At 37.6% G+C, this 22,729-nt stretch overlaps 1 protein-coding gene across 1 annotated transcript in view; it reads right to left on the bottom strand.

The window, feature by feature from the left end:
- LOC117882910 (connector enhancer of kinase suppressor of ras 2-like) overlaps window positions 1–22,729 on the bottom strand; it is a 376,187-nt gene that overhangs the window by 54,455 nt on the left and 299,003 nt on the right. Inside the window, exons 16-18 of the mRNA XM_034781795.1 lie at window positions 6,404–6,452; window positions 4,838–5,013; window positions 3,530–3,603 (exon numbers count right to left, since the gene is read on the bottom strand). Coding sequence (XP_034637686.1) covers window positions 3,530–3,603; window positions 4,838–5,013; window positions 6,404–6,452 — 299 coding nt within the window. The remainder of the gene's footprint in view (window positions 1–3,529; window positions 3,604–4,837; window positions 5,014–6,403; window positions 6,453–22,729) is intronic.

The following is a 22,729-nucleotide window of genomic DNA, read 5'->3' as shown; positions in this document are numbered from 1 at the left end:
CAGGCAGAAGGGTGATGGCTATGTATTTTTTCTGGGTCCAGGTTTGTGCAGTGTGCAATTTCCAGGTCTTTGCTGAGCTACAGAACAAGTTTCTTAAAAGTGTGTGCCAAACTCTTTTGTTTGGGAAAGCCATTGGTGCGGCATCAAAGGAGTGTCTTAATATTTGTACTTGTTTTATATAAGTGCAATTTTAAATAGAATCTTGGCTGCACTGTTTTACCGTGAGATGCCTAGAATGGCATGAGGGGAAAGCAGCCGTAAGATTACAGGCTCTGTCCTATATTCCTAGTGCTCTCTCAACTCCCATTAAAGAAAATGGCCCCAGCTCCTTGGCTAGTGTACTTCAGCCATGCTTCATGGACTTCAGTGGATTGACAGATTTATATTAGGCAAGGATTGTAGTCAGTAGGCCTGATTCTCATATCATGCTGGCATCAGGCGGATTTAACTCCACTGATTTAAATGGAATAACTTTCATGAGGTCACAATCAGGCCCAATGGGAATTGTGAACATTCATCACCTTGCAAGACTGGCCCAATATAGTACATATAGGTATGCATCTTTTTTTAAAAAAACCTCTGCTTTTCCTGAGTCATCCTCTTTTGCAATAAAATAGCTGTTGAGAGCGATACTAGCTTTGTGTAGCTCACATTTCCATAGTTGTATGATAGGGGATATTCTTGACAAAGAAACGAAGTCCTCAGGAAATGAAGGCATCCATTATTTTGATTACTTGTGATATATTCCATGATTAATAATATTTTGCAATATCTGAATTAGAATACCCAGGCTTGTATGATAATTAATAGATGTAAGAATTGGCTCAGCAAACAGTAAATATATAGTTATGAAAAAAGCTGAGATGAACACTAGTGTTATTAATATCCTTAATGTAAACCACACTGTAATATTTACCATTATGATTTATTCTGACTTTCAGAGACACAAATCAAAGCTATGGAAATCCCAGTTTCGCTGATTTCTTCTACACCCCATCATTAACATTAATACATACAGTAACAGAATTTTCAGAGACAAATGCATTCGAAGGCGGTTAATGTGGAAACAGCATAAGAATACAGAATCCTCTGCCTGTACAAATCTGTTGGCAAATTAATTATTCATTGGGGTGAAATTCACCCCTGGGCAATGGCTAAGCATAAAGCCCACTTAAGTCTCACTTTAGCCCATGAAACAGGACTAAAGTTACTTACAGGCCTTGAGCTGGCCTTGTAGTAAATGTTAATTTCACCCATAGACATTTTATACTCTTATCTCACTGACTGATTACTGGTCATTTGTGGATGATTCAATTGTATCACAATCTGTTATGACCAGAATTTGATGTTTAATGAAGTTATGAGGACAAAATATCCATGAGAAATGAGTTATTAATACCAGTTGGGGAGATGATGTAAAAGTTAAAGTAAATAAGCAAAAGTACAAAAACACTGTTAATATTGTAATTGTTATAAATATTACTTGCGAATTGAATTAACTGGAAAAATTCTGTTTTGCAAATGTAAATAGTGAATTCCAGAATGAACAACCCCTTAAAAGAAATGGAACATTCTTATGGTGCCCACTAGATGGCACACACTAACTAATTATATGTATTATAAGTCCTTCGATTTACGACACCCGACTTATGTTGGATGTCACTTACGACACTTTTCAATTGACTGCCTGTTTTACTCCTACCGAAGCTTGTTTCGCCCTTACAATGCTCGATTTGCATAAAGTTTGCTTGAAATCAGTTCGTGATTGTGTTATACTGGTATGGAGCTGGAAGGGGTCGCTTCTGATTGGCTTCTAGTCAGCAAGGTAGCTTGTTGCCAGGTAGGGTTGCTGCTTGTTTTGATTGGCTCCTGACCCTGGGTTCAGCCAATCAGAAAGCTTGAAGAGTGATTGGCTGAGGCTCAGCACGTGTGCCATTCTCCCTGGCTTTCTGAGCCTGTTTTGTCAGCATTCTGAGCAGCATATATGAGTTTATATGTTTATTTGAATGCTGTTTACAAAATACATTGGGGTTGCAACATTAGTCATCTATAATTCATTTAGTACAAAAATCTGTGTTATTGTGGTGAAAACGGTGTATCAAGCCTTGGTTTTTGTAAAGGGAAATCATGGCTCACCAATCTACTAGACTTCTTTGAGGGGGTCAACAAGCATGTGGACAAAGGGGATCCAGTGGATATAGTGTACTTAGATTTTCAGAAAGCCTTTGACAAGGTCCCTCACCAAAGGTTCTTAAGCAAAGTAAGATGACATGGGCTAAGAAGGAAGGTCCTCTCATGGATTAGTAACTGGTTAAAAGATAGGAAACAAAGGGTAGGAATAAATGGTCAGTTTTCAGAATGGAGAGAGGTAAATAGTGGTGTCCCCCAGGGGTCTGTACTGGGCCCAGTCCTATTTAACATATTCATAAATTATCTGGGAAAAGGGGTAAACAGTGAGATGGCAAAATTTGCAGATAATACAAAATTGTTCAAGATAATTAAGTCCAAGGCAGACTGCGAAGAATTACAAAAGGATCTCTCAAAACTGGGTGACTGGGCAACAAAATGGCAGATTAAATTCAATGTTGATAAATGCAAAGTAATGTACATTGGAAAACATAATCCCAGCTATAAGACAGAGACTTTTCATCTTGGAAAAGAGATGACTAAGGGGGGATATGATAGAGGTCTATAAAATCATGACTGATGTGAAGAAAGTAAATAAGGAAGTGTTATTTACTCCTTCTCATAACACAAGAACTAGGAGTCACCAAATGAAATTATTCGGCAGCAGGTTTAAAACAAACAAAAGGAAGTATTTTTTCACACAACGCACAGTCAACCTATGGAACTCCTTGCCAGAGGATGTTGTGAAGGCCAAGACTATAACAGGGTTAAAAAAAGAACTGGATAAGTTCATGGAGGATAGATCCATCTATGGCTATTAGCCAGGATGAACAGGGATGGTGTCCCTAGCCTCTGTTTGCCAGAAGCTGGGAATGGGCAACAGGGGATGGATCACTTGGTGATTACCTGTTCTGTTCATTCCCTCTGGGCACCTGGCATTGGCCACTGTCAGAAGACAGAATACTGGTCTAGATGGACCTTTGGTCTGACCCAGTATGGCCGTTCTTATGTTCTGTAAATCCCATCACAGTAAGAAATCTTTATCTACTTCCTAATTAATATACTTTCCCCCCCAGAGTCTTTCATTTAATTAAAATAGGAATTGGGTATCTGGATAGCTAAGAAAAGAATTTTCTAATTGTTTGTATTTGCATTACAGCTTATGCCACTTAGTCCAAGTTACATTTTTAAAGTAAATAAGAAACACCATTGCCCATGAGGCTGTAAAACAATATTGGTCTGTTTTAGGGTTTTCTATATAACTCCTTTTCTGGAACTTTTTGTATTCTTAGTACAGATTGCAGATAAAGACAGACAGACCACTTTCTCCAGTGCCATACTTTACACAATATCCTTACAAAGGTGGTCCTTTCATTTGTAGAACAGTTTGACTCATACTCACTGTTTCCTTCTGCATTCAATGGCTCTATCTATCCTGAACTCAGGTAAACTGATGAATCCTTCTGCTTTTTCATCCTATCACAAGAGAGGAGGAAGTGCAGGTGAAAATGAGTACATTATTGAGAAAGAGAGAAATGAGAGGTGAGAACTGTACAGCTGTGACTTATGGTCCAAAGCCAGGTCAAGTCGAATTAATAAAGATAAAGAATACATTGTTCCCACACCGTTAATTCATGAAGATAGTTTACTTAAACATACGCTGTTGACAGTTTTTTATAAAGTGACTGACTTGTCAGTTCTCTAAACATGCCACAGTAACACCAGCCCTTCTGTGTTAAAGACAATACAGAGAACATTCAAATGTGAAAACTACTTTCAACATCATACCAGGTATTTGAACCCATTATTAATAACTCTACAGAGAGGTTCTCAGATTTTTTTAAAGAGTATATTACATCTTAACAGTGATTGTATTGTGGACACTTCCCTTCCTAATGGTGACTGAAAACATTACTGCGGCAATTTCAACAATTGTTTGCATGGAAAAGTAATATTAGGAAAGTATTTCGTGTAATTTTCATTTTCTTAAACGTGATTTAACAGTGGAAGAAGACCAGCACAATTTGACCAGCCAGCTTTCTATAGACCACCCATAAGCGCTGCGCAGATCACTGATGGTTCATGTACCACACAGCCTGGGAACCACTGGCACACATAAGGAGCACCATCAAACATCTGCAGACACATCAGTAAGCCAATATACACACAACACAAGCATACACTCATACTGTTTTATTATTACCCCCAGCAAAATCTAAGAAAACCAAATTTTAAAAATAAGTCTCCATGACTAAAATCAACTGCTCTCCTGAGTCAGGTTTTCACATTTGGTTTAATTTTTAGAATGTAGGAATGAACTCATCCCAAGTGTAACTCATGGCTGAATTTCCCCACACTGTTGATAATAGGGCAAGATGACAGCAAACATCTTGTTAACCTAATTAATAACAAATATGGAAAAGAAGTACTGTTTATTGCTGGCCCTTGTAGTTTTTGAAGAATGCCATGTAGCTTTTTTGCTATTTTATTGTTAGACTCACATATAGATGATTGAAAACTTCAACTGAATCATTGCAGCTGAATTTTTTCCTGTCCAGACCCATGTATCACAGACTCATGTCCAAGCAGAAATACAGTAAACTTTGCATATTTAACTACTAATTGGTAAATATTAGCTTCCTTTATTTAAAAAGTAGCAAAATTTAATGTAGGCTGTTTTTTCTTTCTTTCAAGCGTAGCATATACTTACATTCTGGTTTGTGTACCAGTACAGTGAAGAATCCTTCAGAATAAACCAGTATTTTTTCCATTTCTGTGTAAAGTAACCTTTGGCATCTTTTTTCTTCCACAGCCAGCCCTCACAATCTCCATGGCCCAAGTCTTTGCAGGAAATCCGCCTCCTGCTCCCACTAGTCAGAGAGCTCCCTGTAAATGGGAAGATAACGTGAGAGACTGAGGGATCCTATTGCTATAAAAATAAATACAATAACTTACTTTTTAAAACTAGTGATGAGACAAAACAGGAAACTCTAAACTGAAACCCTTCAAATATCAGGGCGGAGGGTGGTTCAGATTATAATTCCTGAATCTAGACATGTCCTATGATTTTGGTTTCCAGATGGATGCAAAAATAGAAGAGGCATGGTTTATAATTCTGGATTGGATTGAATAAAATCGTATCCAATTATTTAATCTCAAAGGAGTTTTGTCATATGGGGCCAAAATCTCATGAGAATAGTTTGTGATATTTTGGCATCATCAAATCCAAACCAAAAACCTTGTCCTGATTTGGCCTTTAAGTGGCATAAACTTAAATCTTGATCCAAACACCACTTCCTCAGTCCGTTTTTAGTTCTTAATTTTAGCAGCCCTAAAATAAGTCAAATTCTGGTAAGGAAGTTTATCATCATTCCATAGGAATCATGGAACAGTAAATGCCCACAATATTTGTATTCTGATTTTAATTCATCAACAATATTCTAGATTTACTGAACGTAGTTTAAACACATCCTATCTGATAACCCTGAAATATCACTCTGTCTTACAGATATCACTATCAAACATAATTTTTTCTTAGTATTGTATAATTTTTCCTTAAAAGCCCACGGCAAAGTTAATTAAAACATTAGATGCTTTACTGTGAAAAATCAAATTTACATTGTTACATAAATTATATTTGTCTGACAGCTGTGAAGCAGTGCCAGAAGGTTAGATCACATTAAATTACTACCCCTTTCTTGATAGTATTCCATTGATCTTAACATTTTGTTCTTTTCAAAATAAGATACTGCATCCTGATCAGCTTTAGAAATACTACAAATTTATTGACTGAGTAAAGGAGAAGTCTTTAGGCAGTGAGTTAAAACTACAAACAGAATAAAAAGGCCAGTTTGCATGTACTATATATAAATTATACCAGATTATTTTTAATTCCCTAAATATATTATAGAATGACAAAAAAGAAGTGCCTTTTTATTTTATAACTTTTTATCAAAAGTTTGTTTTCTTGATATTCTCAAATAGTTTATGTTTTTTTTAAAGAATAAAGTAGTAAGAAATGGCATAATATATGTCTTTCTCCCACTGAAATCAAAGGAAGTTTGAACACTGATTTTAATGGGATAACAGGTTCATAGTACGGTTCCCTTGAGTATTTACTAGCAAACATGTAGATAAATATATATGATATCTGGAAATACATGAATTAGGTCTGATGCCAAGAGTGGATCTGTATACGTGACCCACACACCTCCCATTGCCATAATAAGGCCTTCATTTTCTAAATTCTGAATATTTATTAACGCCAATGGTTTACCTTTGGACCATTTTTTGGTTTTTACCCTCAGGGAAGCGTAGTGGAAAGACTATAAGGAGAGAAAAAAGTATGGATGAGTACCAGTGCATGCAATATTAAACCATATTATTATGTTGATATACTGTAATCTCTTCATTAATTATTGTTTGTGCCCACGATCTTCCTATCTCTGCCATTTCAAGCATGAGAAAATCTTAATTTTTAATAATCATATAATAAAATATGGTTACAAAAGTAACACAAATTGCAGTTATTAGGTAGCAACAAAACGGTAGTAATAATTGGCGGTATTGAGAAATCACTATAATCTCCCTTGGTGTTATTTTGTTTTATAATAATAGGAGGATAAAAACAAACAACAAACAAGCAGAACAATGCAATGCTAAACAAATAAGCATACATCTCTATTTTCACAGAGCTACCTGGGGTATTTTGCCACATGCCTCCCCATTAAGTCAACAGGAGCTCTCTGACTGAATCCTTATGCAGTAGTGAGGAGATAATTTCATGAGGGTTTCACAGGCATTATATAATAACAAAAAGTCACATATTCATTCATTTTAAGAATAAATTAAACTGTTACACCACAACTAATCAATTCAAGGAGAAATTTCTGTCCCGAATCTTATAAAGTTAATACGTGATCTTAGCCTTTGTTTAATGCCATATTAGTGGGAACTCGTATACACATCCTCCAATTATATCCATGTACATGTCTGCTGTAGCAATGAAATGACACACAAAATTTAGAAACAGAGCATCATTTTATTCTTAGAGTGTGAATAACAACCATTCTTTTGTGACCGCAGAATATACCATTAATTCTGAAAACAATAGAAAGTAAGTCATTTTTATACATTTTAAAACATAAGTATTATTTCATGGAGAGTGGGGAGATTTTTTTATGCATGGGAATGGCACGGGAGAAAGAACAGGCCAGCTTGAGGGAGAAGTGGACTGCTGGCAGCTGAGGCTGTAATCACTGGCAGAGCAAAGGCAAGGAGTTCATGGTGTCACAGACACATATGTAGGACAGGGTCGCGTGGTAAATGAAAGGCCGTCTTTTTCATCCGTTTTGTTCTGTCTGACATATAGATTGTGAGCTCTCTGGATCAGGGACTGTCATCTTTGCTATTTGTCTGTATAGTGCCTAGCACATTGTGGTCCTAATCCTTAACAGGGGGTTCAAGGTGGTACCATAATACAAATAAATAAAAAATAATATAATGTCTACATCCATCACTAAAAGTACATGTATTTCAGGTGTTTTTACCATATTAAACATATATCTGTAACACTCTAGTAACTTGAAGAAGTTGTTGTGGTTAAGCAGCAGGTTTTTTAAGGAAGTAGATCATAACCATAAGCAATAGATACAATAATCTAAGCAAATCAGAGTGCAAGAAACTGTACAGTCATTGAGACTTAACTGTACAGTGGTTGTTTCCCGTTTTAGTACGATTCTTTGGCTCTGCTTGCCTCCAAGGGGTTGATTTGTCTTTGTAGGGCTATTTCTCAATAACCGTATAGTATGTGAATCCCTTTAATGGGTGACACCCCTTCCTGTCAACTGTGAAGGTATTTGCATAATCCCACTGTAGTTATTTCTCAATGACCACACTGCACTGCTTTTTGCTCTGGTTTGCTGCTATAATCACTTTCTGCCCAGACTGGTTCTTGTTCTCAGGATTTTCAAGCTGATTACCAGCAAAAATGACACCACCGTAGCTTCTTAATTCCTTAACATGAAACAGAAGAACATCACTACTGATATGAAAAGCAGAAAAAACAAAGAAATTCACCTTTTCCAAAAACAAAGAAACCCCTCAAATGCAAAGAGAATGGGGCTGAGAAACTGTTTAAAGGGAAACTGTTTTCTAAACATTTTTAAAAACCAAACCCCAAATCCCTTTGAATCATTACCCTCCCCCAGGCTGTATCCTGATCCCACTGAAGTCAATGGGAGCTTTGCTACTGTTCAGTGGGAGCAGCCTTGGGTCTTTTATCTCATTTCTATTCCCATCTCACCCTACAGGCCAGCAGGGCTCTTCTTGTTGGTTTACATAATCTCTTCCTCCTACTTCAGTTCTGGAACAAAATGAAAACAAAATATACTACAATCTGAGAGGGGAAGAGCTTGGCTGGAACACAGAAAGAAAAGGGAGTGAGGAGAGGAAAAAAGATCTGCTGAAGGCTAAAGGGAGAGAAGGGGAATGGGTAGGAAGAAAGACTCAGATATCAGGATGATGTCCATGATATGCATGCCTAGACATGAATAATATAATCAGTACAGTAGCCCAGCCCTGTTATTTATTTTGATATTAAATTTATTTTATGTCTCCACATTTTATTTTCAACATGTTGTATATTTTTGAATTGATAATGCCTTATTTCATCTCAGAAATTGTCATAGGGCTAGATAACATTTTTACAGATGGGTAGGACATAGCTATGACTTCTGGTCCCTAGAGAAGTATGGGAGGAAGTTTGAGATTGTGAGAAAAGCACATTAACTGGATATTTCTGCTAAAATGATAATCAGTGAGACAGTTATTGTTAATATTAAAATGTTATCCTTCAGAGTTAACAACCAAGTGGAATACATGGGGCAGATATTACCTAAGACCTATTGTTTCAGCCTATATGCATATGCAGGCAGACATCAGTTTATACTCCATTCCTGTTTTCAATGTTATCTCTGCAACCAATATGGGCTAAAAACATGGGCTTTTAAAAAAGAAAATTTAGATTCTGAAGCTCAGTTGTGTGCAGCAAGTTCCGTAGCCATGAAGTGCAGAACACCTGAAGCCCTGAATATAATATTAGATCATAATAATAAACAAATGTGGGATGGCAGCTTAATTTAGACTATCTGCTTACCGTTTTAGACCACAGTGAAAAGTTTAAGATAGTACTCTAAATTGGTGAACTTATATTTTTATTTCCACACAGCCAATTTAAACATACAAAACTGAGTATTCTTAAATTTGTTGCAAAAATATTGTTTTTGGGTTGAAACTTTGTGCTGAATTTCAATTTTCATCAAATTCTTACTGTTCAGTTATTTCCCCCTGAAAACAGATATTTATTACAGGAAAACTGACAGAATTCAAATTATATTGGGCCAGATTCCTTCCATTACCATTTCTTCTATATTATAAAAATTGTATAAAATGAGACATGGGCATTCAGTGGTCTATTAGCTTAGCAAGATCTTTCTGTTCAGGGAGGACATTCTGTAAAAGTAGCATTTTTCTGAATAAATAGACCACATAAAAGGCCAACAAATATCACTGCAAATACACCCCATTATGCTGTTCTTTTCATCAGAAATTCCCCTGACAGTCTAGCCTGAAATGAGAGACAAAAATAGCTGAAAAGTTACTCAACAGTGCAAGACTGTTTGCAGATACATCAGATATTCTGAGTTAGCTCAGCACAAAGCAAAGATTAAGTATAAATCCCAACAAGATGGCATTATTAGACTGTGACTATAGTTTGGACCACAGAGGGAAGCTGTAAATACCAACAGTCCTTTGGAGCTATGAAATAACAATGAGAACCTGAAAAAAATTGTGCAGTTACAGAGTTACAAATAAGTGCAACTATTTTTTACTACTTTAAAAATTTATGATTGTTTTAGTTAGAGAGGGGTTTGGGTACAGAGGCAATTGCAATTTAGTGGTTAGAGCAGAGGACAGGGCATAAGGGACTTGGGTTCAACTGATGATTCTACCAGTGACTCATTGTGTAACCTTGGATGAGTCACTTTTCTACGTGTCTCAGTTTATCCATCTGTAAAATCAGAAGAATGCTCACCATACTTATTTTTGTAAAGGGCTTTCAGTTTCTCTGAGAGAAGGTTCTGTAATAAGTGCATAGTCTAATTATTATTCATTAAGGAACATACTTCTTATAAGTAAGGGTTGAATGGTGGAGTATAGATTATAAAATGTATAATAATTAATTTAAAAATATTGAACGAGGGTTATAATGTAAACACTGCACAAGCATACCACATAATAGCAGCATCTGAAGATAGGATTCTGAATGCTGGAAAGGCTTAAGCCAGGCATAATTTTAAATGACAGTGGTGGATGGGAGGGATTTTCTCAGCATCACCATAGGCCTGCTTGTTGTCCCCTTAAAATTCAGCCAGAAGTGATCTGCAATTTGGCAGCATGAGCACTTTCTGGCCCTGAATCTCTCGCAGGAATCAGCTACGCTGTACTCCTGTGAAGCCTGGCTCATTGCACACCAGACCAAATACCCACAGGCTGCCACTGTCTATAGCAGTGCTCCGGAGGCAGCTGTATACTAACGTGTGTCTAGAAATTCTTCTAGCCTCTGAGTCATTCTCTCATTTTTCTAGGCCTGCTCCATTTTCTCTTTTGTTCTGGCCACTCTCCCAGCCAACAACAGTACGATGTTTGACGTGCTGCAGATAGACAGAGTTGAACTCTGAGACTGACAAAATCCATAAATGATGTCATGCAAAGACTTAGTAAATTCTCTCCATCTGCTGGATGGGGGAACTGTATTTCAAGCATGTATGGAAGATTGAAGAGAGAAAGACCAACAGTATGTTTCAGTTTGTAGGAGAAATATTGGAAACAAGGACAGAGAATGGATGTTAAATGGGAAAAAGTGACAAAAAATTAAACAATGTATTGTGGCTTTTATGTATTTATTTTAAACTAGAGCAGTGAGTAAAAGGTGCTGTGCAAGCAGACTGCCCAAAGAGAGACACTCTCTGGTTATGCTTCTTGTGAATGGGGATAAAGCAGGTTTCAGGGGGTTCACCAAGCAGGACCAGTGGTAGACTCATTGGGGCCCGGGGCAGAAAGGCTAAGCCCTGCCACACAGGACTGAAGCCTGTGGCCCTGAGCCCTGCCACCCAGAGCTGAAGCAGAAGCCTGAGCAACTTAGCTTCATGGGGGCCCAGGCAATTGCCCTGCTTGCTACCCTCTAATGCTGGCCCTGGCTTTTATATGCAGAAAACAGTTGTGGCACAGATGGGCCGTGGAGTTTTTAGAGCGGGGGTGGGGGGGTGGGAAGTGGCTCAGAAATCAAAAGGTTGAGAACTCCAGCTCTAATACACTGTCCCTTCTCCGTGGGCCATTGCAGGTGACTGTGTCATGGCCCTTGCTCCTCTCCATCCCATTTTCAGGATCCAGAGTGTGCAATCCCCACTCCTCAGAGCGCTGGGAGCACAATGACTGCCATTTATAGAAGCCTTTTCACAGCCATGCATCTGTGACATAATGACCCTGGGTGGGTCATATATAGCAAGGAATGAACCTGAAATTTCTGAATCTATAATCAAGAGCCTCTACGCCTGAGTTAAAAGACCTACATCTTTTATCTCTAAGACTGTAGCAGACATATAAATCTGTAAGTGGTCTAGTCACTAGAGTCAGGGGATGGGGGGAAAGAACCACACTCTGAAAGCACTGGTTACATAGTTTGAGCTGAAATGTACATTGATAAGACATGACATCTAAAATAAATAAATGATATCTTCAGAACACTTTTAGAAATAGCTTGATTGCTTACAATTCCTTAAAAATTCAAACAGAACAAGTTGAGAAGTCGAGTAGTAGTACCTTAGAATAAGCTGGAGAATGCCTATATCAAATTATTCATTATCCATTAAAAATCTCTAGATCTGATTCAACATAAAATATGGTGAGAATAGAAGCACAACAGATCAGAGAACAGAAGGGACTTGCAATTTTAAACTATGAGTCAATCAGCCTCATTTTCTTTTTTCTGTGTGCTGAACAGCATATAAAATCATGTTGGGCAAAAGAACAAAGAAAAAAGGGCATGAGCAAATACACTGAGCAATGAATTCTTTGGTAACTTGCAAAACTCTAGATTCAAATTTTAAGATGCAAGGGAGCCAAATAATCCACTTTATGCTACACAGTAAAAGTAAACATTTTAAACTTGCAACTTCAAAATGATTCATACTGTGGCTATGGGAACCAGCCAGAAAATGAGAGAATGTACCATGGTTGTCAGCAGTTATGGCCTCCTCTCAAAACCACAGCATGAAGTGTGATGTTAAAAGAGTAGCACAAAACACAGGGCTGACAACAGTCTGCATTCGTGAAGTTCCAGCAGCGACACAAACCTCAGCATAACCACAGAAAGGAACATAATGTTTAGCTGACACAAAATTACCTCACTGAAAAGTTGCACCTATGTTTAAATAATACTACAGAGAACAGTGATTTGGACTAGCTGAAAAGATTTAAAGAAACTAACACATTGAAGAAAATCTGGTTGTATGCACCTCAGCTATTCTCATCCCCAAGGGTTTTTACCTTAATCCAATAACTGAACGCAATAAAAACATTGAAACACACAAGTAGATGCTCCCACCTGTAGTGCAGCCTTAGAGTAAGTATGTTTAGATTATAGTGCCATATTCCTGGGGAGCAGCAGTAGAAGTGGGGGATCAAGTGTTTGTCAGTAGTGGTGATATTTAAGCTGGAGTAAGGAGGAGGTGTAGTGAGAGTTCTTCGTAGACTGTATGGAAGGTAGTGATGCACCATCAAGAGCAGTTCCTTCCAGCATCTCCTACTTTCCTTAGCTTGACTGGGGAGATAGCAAGCAGGTATAAGTGACACCTGGAAACAATTTGTCAATAGCACAGGTTTATGCCTTTAGTGAGCAGAGGTCTAATTTCTTCAGTGTAGTAGGTAGCAGCAGGAATGGGCTTCTGGGCCAGGAAGAAAGAACCAAAAGAAAAAAGAGGGTGCAAGAGGTCAACCCATCATTCCCACCTATCTGAAACATGTTCCACATGGAACAGATTTTCTAAGAACATGTACTTCAAGGGGAGGCCCATAAATCTCAGCAATTAGTTCTCATCCAGTATTTGTGTGCTATCTCAGTCATTGGAATGGATGTTTCATTATGTGTACCAATAGCTTGTGCACAGGGAGCTTCTGCTGCTACTATATCAACAACAGCACAGCTACCCAGGGAACAAATCAGTGGGGACAGATCAGTACCAGTAAGTAGTGCTCCAGCATCTATCAAGAGCCAGGCATATGATGCTGAGAGAGTTCCATTTGGAGGAAGTTCAAGTGGCCTACCAGGTACAGGAATCACAACTACCTCTCATCACATATTTATCTGCCATCTCAGACAACAGAACAAGTGTTTCATGAAAGGTCAGTGTTTGCTCTACATGTAAATTCAAGAATTAATGTTTATTATGATGGCCACTATGGAATTCATGCTTACTGTATCCAAAGGAGAAAAGGTAAAAGGGGCATGTGGTCAGATCAATCTGGTGTGTGTGTGGGGGGGCGGAGTATGGGGATTAAGGATGCTTCCAATAGTTTGAGCAATGAAAGAATAGACTCCCTCTACATTTAAAATGGCAGAGCTATGATATCTGTTTCAGAATTACCCCAAGGAGTATATATCTATTGGAAGGATGTTAAACTAATTTACAAATCTCTTATTTTAGACACAGGACACACCGGGGGGCAGGAATTTGAATCTTGAAATCCACATACAAAATGGTGTATCTGGTAATGCTGAAATGGTTACAAGTGGTGTAAGTGGGCAGATTTGTGGATTCTCTTGACCCACTCTTAATTCCACATCTGAAGATAATTCCACAAAAGTGTTGCTTGCCCTTGTGAACTAGTGTACAAAATAATAAAATTACCAAAGTGACAAAACTGTAGAAAATGACAATATACAGATATTTTCCATTATTTTAAAGATCTTTACAAATTGGTACTTTTTTATCACCAGCCTTTGAGAATCTTGAAACTTAATCCCTTTCCCTCCATATATATATATGGCATCTGTGTGTGTCACTTGCAAATCTTTTAGAAAATATTGCCTTTTAAAAAAAAAAATTCCTCAAGGGTAACCATACAGATTGATTTGTAATTTCAATATTGTGACAAACCAAGACTAAGCACACCTAATTTTTCATAAAACAAGGCTCGGAAAAGGCTTAATTAAGAATGTGATTTTAATAGTGCAGTGGATAAGACCTACCTTACTCTTCATTAAGAAAACCAAAAGCACAACAAACTAAAAACAATGCCCCAGTAAACTATGATATGGGTGAAGGAGATTTAAAGGATAATTCCCAGATTGATATTTAAAATATGAGAAACAGCCTTAGGGTACCTCAGTACTTGAAAGGTGGCAACAAACAAAGAAATTCAGGGATATACAGCTAATATGATTAAGTGACTGGAGGGACTGAATTATGAGGAAAGATTAAAAGAACTAAATGTGTACTGCTTAGCAAAGCAGTGAATAAGGAAGAGATATGAGAATCTTTTACAAATATCTGAATAGTGCAAACACCAAGAAAGAAGAAACACTGGTGAGGGAAATAATCCAAGGGTCAAATCCTGCTCCCTTACTCATCTAAGTACTCCCACTAATGCCAATGGAATACTAGGATGAGTAAGAGGAGTAGGATTTGGCTCCATAAGTAATGGGATGAAAGTGGATTTCAGGGGAATGCAAATGAATTGGAGTCTTCCATCTCTAATTTCTGTGATTCTGTTATTTACATGTACCTTATGGTCACATATGGAATTATATTGACAAACACATGAATCACAACTCTCTGTTCATACATGCAATGCTGAAAGAAACCTGGGAAAGGAGGACAGAAAATGTCTGAATAGCATCATATTAGCTAATTTACATTTATACCACATTATTTATGACCATATTATCTTAGTTTCAGCACATTCCTTTTCCACTAATCTAATTTTGAAAGGAGATGTCTCAAGTGACCTGGACAGAATGTGAGCAGTTGGCATACTAATTAGAACCTATCCAAGTACTTTAGGACATCTCTCTACAAAGTCACTTTGCCAAACAATCTCATTTTCCACAGATGTCTCTCCAGAAATCCTGTGATTCTCTCAACTTTTTTAGACTCCTTCTCTCCCTTTTAGCTCCTTACTTTGTCCCTCCTGAACCATTGCAGTATTACCCAGTTCCCTGAGAAAACCAACTCTTGCTTTCTCCTCCTCCCATCTGGTTCTGTGTCTTCACTCTTACTCCATACACTTCAAACATCATCAACAACATTTTCCCCTCTGCTACTCTCCTCGGCTCTGTAAAATCTGCTATTATCCAACCTCTTTTAAACAGCTTTCCTGCCAGCCTAACTTCTACCCTATATGTAACCTTTCATTTCCCAATAAAACCTTCCCTCGTCTCTTCTTTTACCTTGCACACAATATTTGTCCATAGCACAGAAATCATACTCCACAGCAAATACAGGCAAAGGGAACCAGACCCGTAACTACTGTTCCAGCCCTCGGTTCAGTCTTGCCCTTCAGAATAAAGTCTACATCTGTATCTCAGGGTTGTGGCCAGTGTTTCTTTGTAATAAAAGGTGGGTACATATTTCCAACCCTCCTAGAGAGGCTAATGAGAGTGCAAGGAAAGAGAAGATGTTAAATAGTTATGCAACAGCAAAGGCAGAAGCTAGTGTCCTCCATTCTAGTTAACAACAATTAAACTGTCTACAATGCAGTTTAAAGGTAATCCACAAAGGGAAAAATATGGAGCTCTGCCCTGTTTTACTTATTTTTCATGTTTATAAAAGGCCTACAAGTTTTGTTTTTTGTTTTTTTCGTTTTTTCAATTTTTGCTTAATTCTTACATTTGTACTCTGAACCTTAGCTCCCCTTCTTATTTTTAACATAGTTCTGCCTGGGAATTTCTTTTCTTTGTTTTTAAAATTATTTAAAACATCATCCTTGAACACTAACTAAGAACCCCATTGTGAGTGCGGCTTTGAGACTTTCTGTAACCAGTTGAAGATATCTATTTTTTTTTAAATTTAGAGCCAGATTCAAAAGAACTATCTGCTTTGTGCCACTGTAGTAGTATAAAGCAGCCATAAATTGGAGGAAAGCAGCCCATATATTGGTGAATCTTGTCATTAATTTGCAACTGACTTATTGGTTTCCTTTTCCAGAACACTTAAAAAAAACATTTAAATTATTTTCTTTAATACATAGGCAAACTTAAGAAATAAACTTCTTAAAAACTGTAGAATTTCACTTCTGAAATGTCAAGAAAATAGATATTATTAATTTTTAAAATGTTGATTCGCTGTGAAAGCTTAGAGACAGATTGGCCAGCATGGAGGTATGGAATGGGCGAGAATGGGCTGAGGCAAATGCAGGGTAAGGAGAATAGGGAGTAAGCAGAAAAGTATATGCGTGTGGTTATTGGAGATACCAGGAAGGAGGAAGGGTTTTGGGGGGTACAGGAGAGTCACTGAGGATGTAGCAGGGGAAAAAGTATTTGGTGGCAACATTGGGGGTGGCACTAGGCCAGAGATATAAGTAGAATTTAGAGGAAGAGTGTCACAGGCAGGATAGGTTTCAGAGTAGCAGCCGTGCTAGTCTGTATCCGCAAAAAGAACAGGAGTACTTGTGACACCTTAGAGACTAACAAATTTATTAGAGCATAAGCTTTCGTGGACTACAGCCCACTTCTTCGGATGCATATATATGTTTCACTCTATATGCATCCGAAGAAGTGGGCTGTAGTCCACAAAAGCTTATGCTCTAATAAATTTGTTAGTCTCTAAGTTGCCACAAGTACTCCTGTTCTTTTTACAGGAAGGATACTTGTATTGAGGGGATAAAGGCTGTGCCCACTGAAAAGCAAATCACAAGAAGCTATTTTCATAAATCTTTTGCAGGGATTCATATGAAATGGGACACACAAAAGGATTGAATGGCCATGTAATTAGGTAGGACACAGCTTTAGTGTTAGATTAGAAATGGCAGGGATGTGTCCTTTCTAGTGGTATAATTCATTTGTGATGCTCACTTGTCTCTCAGACATTCAGTTTGTTTTCCATTTAGTGCACTTAAATGCTCAGAAAAGCATAAAAATGTCTGCAAGTTTTTCAATACTTTATTATTGCCATATTTCATAACCCACAAACGTTTATTTTGATGAAATATTTTTATATATTCTAAAACAGGAGGAGGAAAAATAGGCTTATCAAACAACAGTACTGATAGAAAAGTTTTCATTAAATCTAATTGTCCAACTGAAGAAAGAAGTAAACAAATAGGTGTTTGAAGTGAGATATTAATAACTTATGTAAGTTTTTTTATAAACATATTAAACTTATGAAGGGTCCTTAAAAGCTTTGTTGTTTACTTTATTTGCATCTAATAGTGGAGGCAAGTGATGAAACGCCCCTCCCCCTGTATATAAATGACAATTATGAAGTAACTTCCATGGAACAGTGCTACAATCAGATGTTCATTGGAGATACGACTTTCTGGAGAACAAGTCTGTCTAGTCTCATGAGCTTGCTGCCATTTGTTACTGAAACTTGTAATAAATAGCAAGTTGAAAAATCAGGCCATGGAGCTGACAGAAAAATGTGAAGTGTTCAAATTGTAGGCGCTAACAGTGCAGCTGGAACTGTAAGAACAAGAATACTCTTTAATTTAGCATTAAGATGTTGGTGTCATGTTCTCTCTCTTTGGTCATGAGGAAGCTGTCCACAGTCTGATGTGATGAATCAGGTCATATGAGGATTTTCTTGCCTAACACTTCACCAATTAAAATAACAATTTTTCACAGCTGTCTGCTTTTGGATTTATTTTATTACCATAAACTAATTAAAATAACAAAAATTGGTAATAAAAAAATCAGGCATCTGGCATTTAAACTCCAAACAGTTTTTCTCCAGGATTCTTCTTTCCCCATTTGTTCTATCACTTCTCTAGATACAGCATTTTTCTTAGCTCCCTACCCACTTTTAATTACTTTGTTAGCCTTTGATGTTTTCCTAGCTTTCCTCCTATTTTGCCAGAAGTGGCATCTCACCTCTAACTGAAGAGAGAGAGACTCACTGGACATCTTCATGTTAGAGGAGTCCAGTAGGATGCTGTCCAATGTCAGGTAAGCAATTTCATTCATAACTGTGAAAGCCAATCAGCACTGAGTTTTTGAAAAATGTGGAGTTGGGTTCAAATTGATATAATCTGCCATTCTGATTGTCTATTTAATACTCTTGAGGAACCTAAATTTTGTCTTGCAGAAGAGGTAGTACTCTTCTCTCCCAGTGTCTTCTTTGGTGCATAAAGTATCAAGAACATACTGGAGGCTAAGGTTTTACACAATTTTTAAAATGGCTAGTTTAATGTAGGGTTATTATTCCTAAATTCATGAGTTAATATCTCATTGGTACTAGAGACAAGAGTGCCTGAGTAACTCCAGCAAAGACTTACACATGTGATTAACTTTATGGTCTGTGAGCAGATACATAACAACACTCAGTCAAATACACACTCACCATATGAACAGGATTGCTGCCTAAATTAGGAATTTAAGACAGCAGACTATCAATTACAGGTGTGTTGTGAGCAGGACACGAGAAGTCATTCTTCCGCTCTACTCTGCACTGGTTAGGCCTCAACTGGAGTATTCTCCAGTTCTGGGCACCGCATTTCAAGAAAGATGTGGAGAAATTGGAGAGGGTCCAGAGAAGAGCAACAAGAATGATTAAAAGTCTTGAGAACATGACCTATGAAGGAAGGCTGAAAGAATTGGGTTTGTTTAGTTTGGAAAAGAGAAGACTGAGAGGGGACATGATAGCAGTTTTCAGGTATCTAAAAGGGTGTCATAAGGAGGAGGGAGAAAACTTGTTCACCTTAGCCTCTAAGGATAGAACAAGAAGCAATGGGCTTAAACTGCAGCAAGGGAGGCTCAGGTTGGACATTAGGAAAAAGTTCCTAACTGTCAGGGTGGTTAAACACTGGAATAAACTGCCTAGGGAGGTTGTGGAATCTCCATCTCTGGAGATATTTAAGAGTAGGTTAGATAAATGTCTATCCGGGATGGTCTAGACAGTATTTGGTCCTGCCATGAGGGCAGTGGACTGGACTCGATGACCTCTCGAAGTCCCTTCCAGTCCTAGAATCTATGAATCTATGAATTATGTTTACATTTTACCAATATGGAGCAGCTTGAGCAACTTCTGTCATGAACTAGACACAAGGGGACAGATACTCAGATATAGCTCCTCAGCTTTACTGGAGCTACACCAATTTACACTAGCAGAGGACCTGTCTGCAAAAGCCTGATTCTCTACTCCTTGGCACCTGTGTAGTCAATTATACTGCACAATGGGAGACACATTATCAGATCAGAATTGTAATATTTTTTACCCACTAGGATATTCATTTTGCATTGAGGTGAATTACTATACAAGACATACAGCAGTGGAGAATCAGGCCCAACATAGTCTAGATACTCCCCATCTTGGTAATCTATATTGGTTACAGGATAAAAAAAAAAAATGTTGAATTGAAGATTAAACCCTAAAATTCATTTTTTATGCAAGGCGTTGATGAGTACATTTTAAAATAGTGTAGCTCCCATTTTGAAAATAACTATAAAAAAACAACCAGTATCAGAGATGCAGGCCAATTCTAGGAACTTACATCAGGCCTCTTTAAGCAAATTATTCTTACTGTCACCTGAAAACATCCAAGTAGTAGCTACAATTATAGCTGTTTGATTTATTCCCTTTCTTTTCTTACTGTTCCTCATCCATTAAAAGATATTTGTGAACCATGTTATATTGTTCAGGATCGCCTTCCTGTTTCTCCGTAAAATTATTTAGCCTGAAACTACCAAACGTTAGGTCCATCTGGGAGTATGATCATGTAGAAAAAAATTAAAGATTTTTAAATAGTGGTGTGGAATTACCTAGAGTAACTATTTTTAGAATCAGGCAATAAAAGATCGTCCTTAAACTAAAGTTGCATTGACTAACAGTAACATTACACAGATATTTGTGTGTACATACATACATATATATATATATATATGTGCATCTGGTTTTGCAAATGATCACTAGTTTTATGTGCCAGATAGCACAGAAATTCTTGGAAATGACATGTTATCTTTCCATTTGTTCAGAAGGTAATGTGTTTTTTATGCCCTGAAATGTCAGACTAGGACAAAAAAGGAAAATAGTTATTTACAGTGGTCCATGAGAATGGTGACACTGTTTCTGTAAGTCAATGAAAAACACACAGAATATGTCATTGTAGTGGGCCAGAAGTGTCCACCGTGTCCCTCATGGCCTACAGGCAGCCTGTCTCATTTCCCTTCTTGGATTGTTCAAGAAACTAAAAATCACTTGTCTATTCCCATCCCTTCTCTGATTGTGCTTTATTACTTTAACAAACATTAAAAATAAAGATTTTAAGTCTATCCAAAAGTCCACACAAACAAAGATTCCCCCTTTTTCTCCCTGGAGCTTCTTTCTCTCCTTCCTGCCTGGACTTCGCCTGCTTTGGCAGGCCACTCCCAGGCCCCACCTGGCTGGAGTCTGATTCCTAACTCCCAGGACTCCCTGATAGAGCCTGCTCACTCCCAGCAGTCTCTAATCTCTCAGCAACATTGAGTCAGCTGTCTTGATTTAAAAAAGCATCTTTTATCTAGTGAAGACATAAGGCTCACATGTTTAGCTGTTAAAAACTGGAAATCTGGCCACAAAAAACATGTCATCTACTCATAGTCTTCTAGCTACTTGCAGTCTTCTAGCTACTTGCATACATGCCTATTCTTGCAGATGGCATGTTGTCCTCTCTCAGGTTTTTCTAATCCTCATTCTAAGATATAGATTTTAAGCAACAACGAGTTTAAATGGGAAGTCTTTCATTCTTATAAATGGTCATCATTCTTACAGAAAATCCCAGTACCAGGGACTAGCCCTTTATACCTTTTCCCAGGCCTTATCTAGACTAAGATGTAAAGGTGTGATGTTATCAATCAGTTCTTAGGAGCTTTTAAAAGTCTGTTTCTTGTTTCAAAGCTTGAAGAAAACGTTAATCACCAAATCCACTTGCTTAAACAATTTGCTATAAATGTTGATCTTAATTTGAACAGAATGCAAACTCAAGTAATAAGCAAAAAGCGATTAGACACCAAGGCATTTTGTCCAGCGCACTTCAGTTCTGTTTATTAAGTACGTGTGCTACGCAGCACATAACCAGAAGGAAATGAAAACTCATAGCAGTCTGGCAGAGGACTATATTCTGCCCTCAGCTATGTGGCTGCAACTTCCATTGAGTTCAACAGAATTTTTGCATGTTGTATCTGAAGGCTGAATTCTGACCAAAGAAACCATGGACAAAAATCAACAAAGACAATCAAATATAATTTTCTCTTATGTAGACATAATTTTAAAGCTATATATTTAGGTGGATTAAATCTAAAGTGTTTTAAAAGAATACATGTGGCCTAGTGGACAGATTACTAGATTAGGAATCAAGAGAATTGGGTTCTATTCCTGAATTGCCACTGATCTGCTAGGTGACCTTGGTCAAGTTGCCTTACTGCTCTGTGCCATTCTATAGTTTCCCTGTCTGTAAAATGGGATAATGATACTGACCTCCTTCGTAAAGCACTTTGAGATTTACAGATGAAGTAAGTACCATTATTTAAATTCAACCTTATTATCTGTTTATTACATTTAAGTAATTAATAAACAAAATAAACAATGTAGGGCTTGAATGTATAGTTACCACGAGATATGGGGCAGCATAATTACATTAACCCAGAAAGAGACTAGGAACTGAATTGTGATGCAAAGTGAAAATTTCCTCTTCTCCATTGCTCCTGGGGGAAGTAATTGGGCACAGATGTGCCAGCTGGTGTATTAGGAGGAAGAGTTAGGGTTCCTTCTACTCCCAACCCTCTTTTGCATTGGGTTGGAGTGGTGAATAGTGGTCTTGCAGGAGCTGCTCCCCAGCCCTGCACAATAATCTGTAAGGCAGATAGACAGTGTAGGAGATTGAGGGGTCCTTTTTATTTCCTGAGTCCCTGGTAGGACATACAGGGCAAGCCAAAACTTTGGCCTAAAGAAGGGAATGGAGACATTTTGATATAAAAATCCTGGCATTGTTTAAAAATCACATGCAGTGGAGAATTTTAGAAATATAAGGACAAAATAAAGTAAACCTCTCTTCCAATACTCATGCATGCCTTGGAAAATTTACAAGATTCCTTCCAATGCCTAATCCACCATCTTTGCAGGTAATTTGAATGCACTTTCAATGTTTTGAGCTTTAAAGTATGCCCTGGACTACTCATTTTTTGTAAATATAATGTTGCTCATCGTTTCTGTATTACTTGAGATATCTTGACTTTTCAAGTCTTTCATCAGTATAGACAAAACTCAAAGACTATAATACCCTGAGTATCCTTTACATCAAGCTATAACAGTGAAACTTAGATTGTAAGCTCTTTGGGACAGGGACTGGC

Source organism: Trachemys scripta, chromosome 9 (assembly GCF_013100865.1).
Source record: "Trachemys scripta elegans isolate TJP31775 chromosome 9, CAS_Tse_1.0, whole genome shotgun sequence".
NCBI classification, from domain to species: Eukaryota; Metazoa; Chordata; order Testudines; family Emydidae; genus Trachemys; species Trachemys scripta.
The sequence above is the reverse complement of the archived record's forward strand: the minus strand, read 5'-3'. Positions and strand labels throughout refer to the sequence as shown.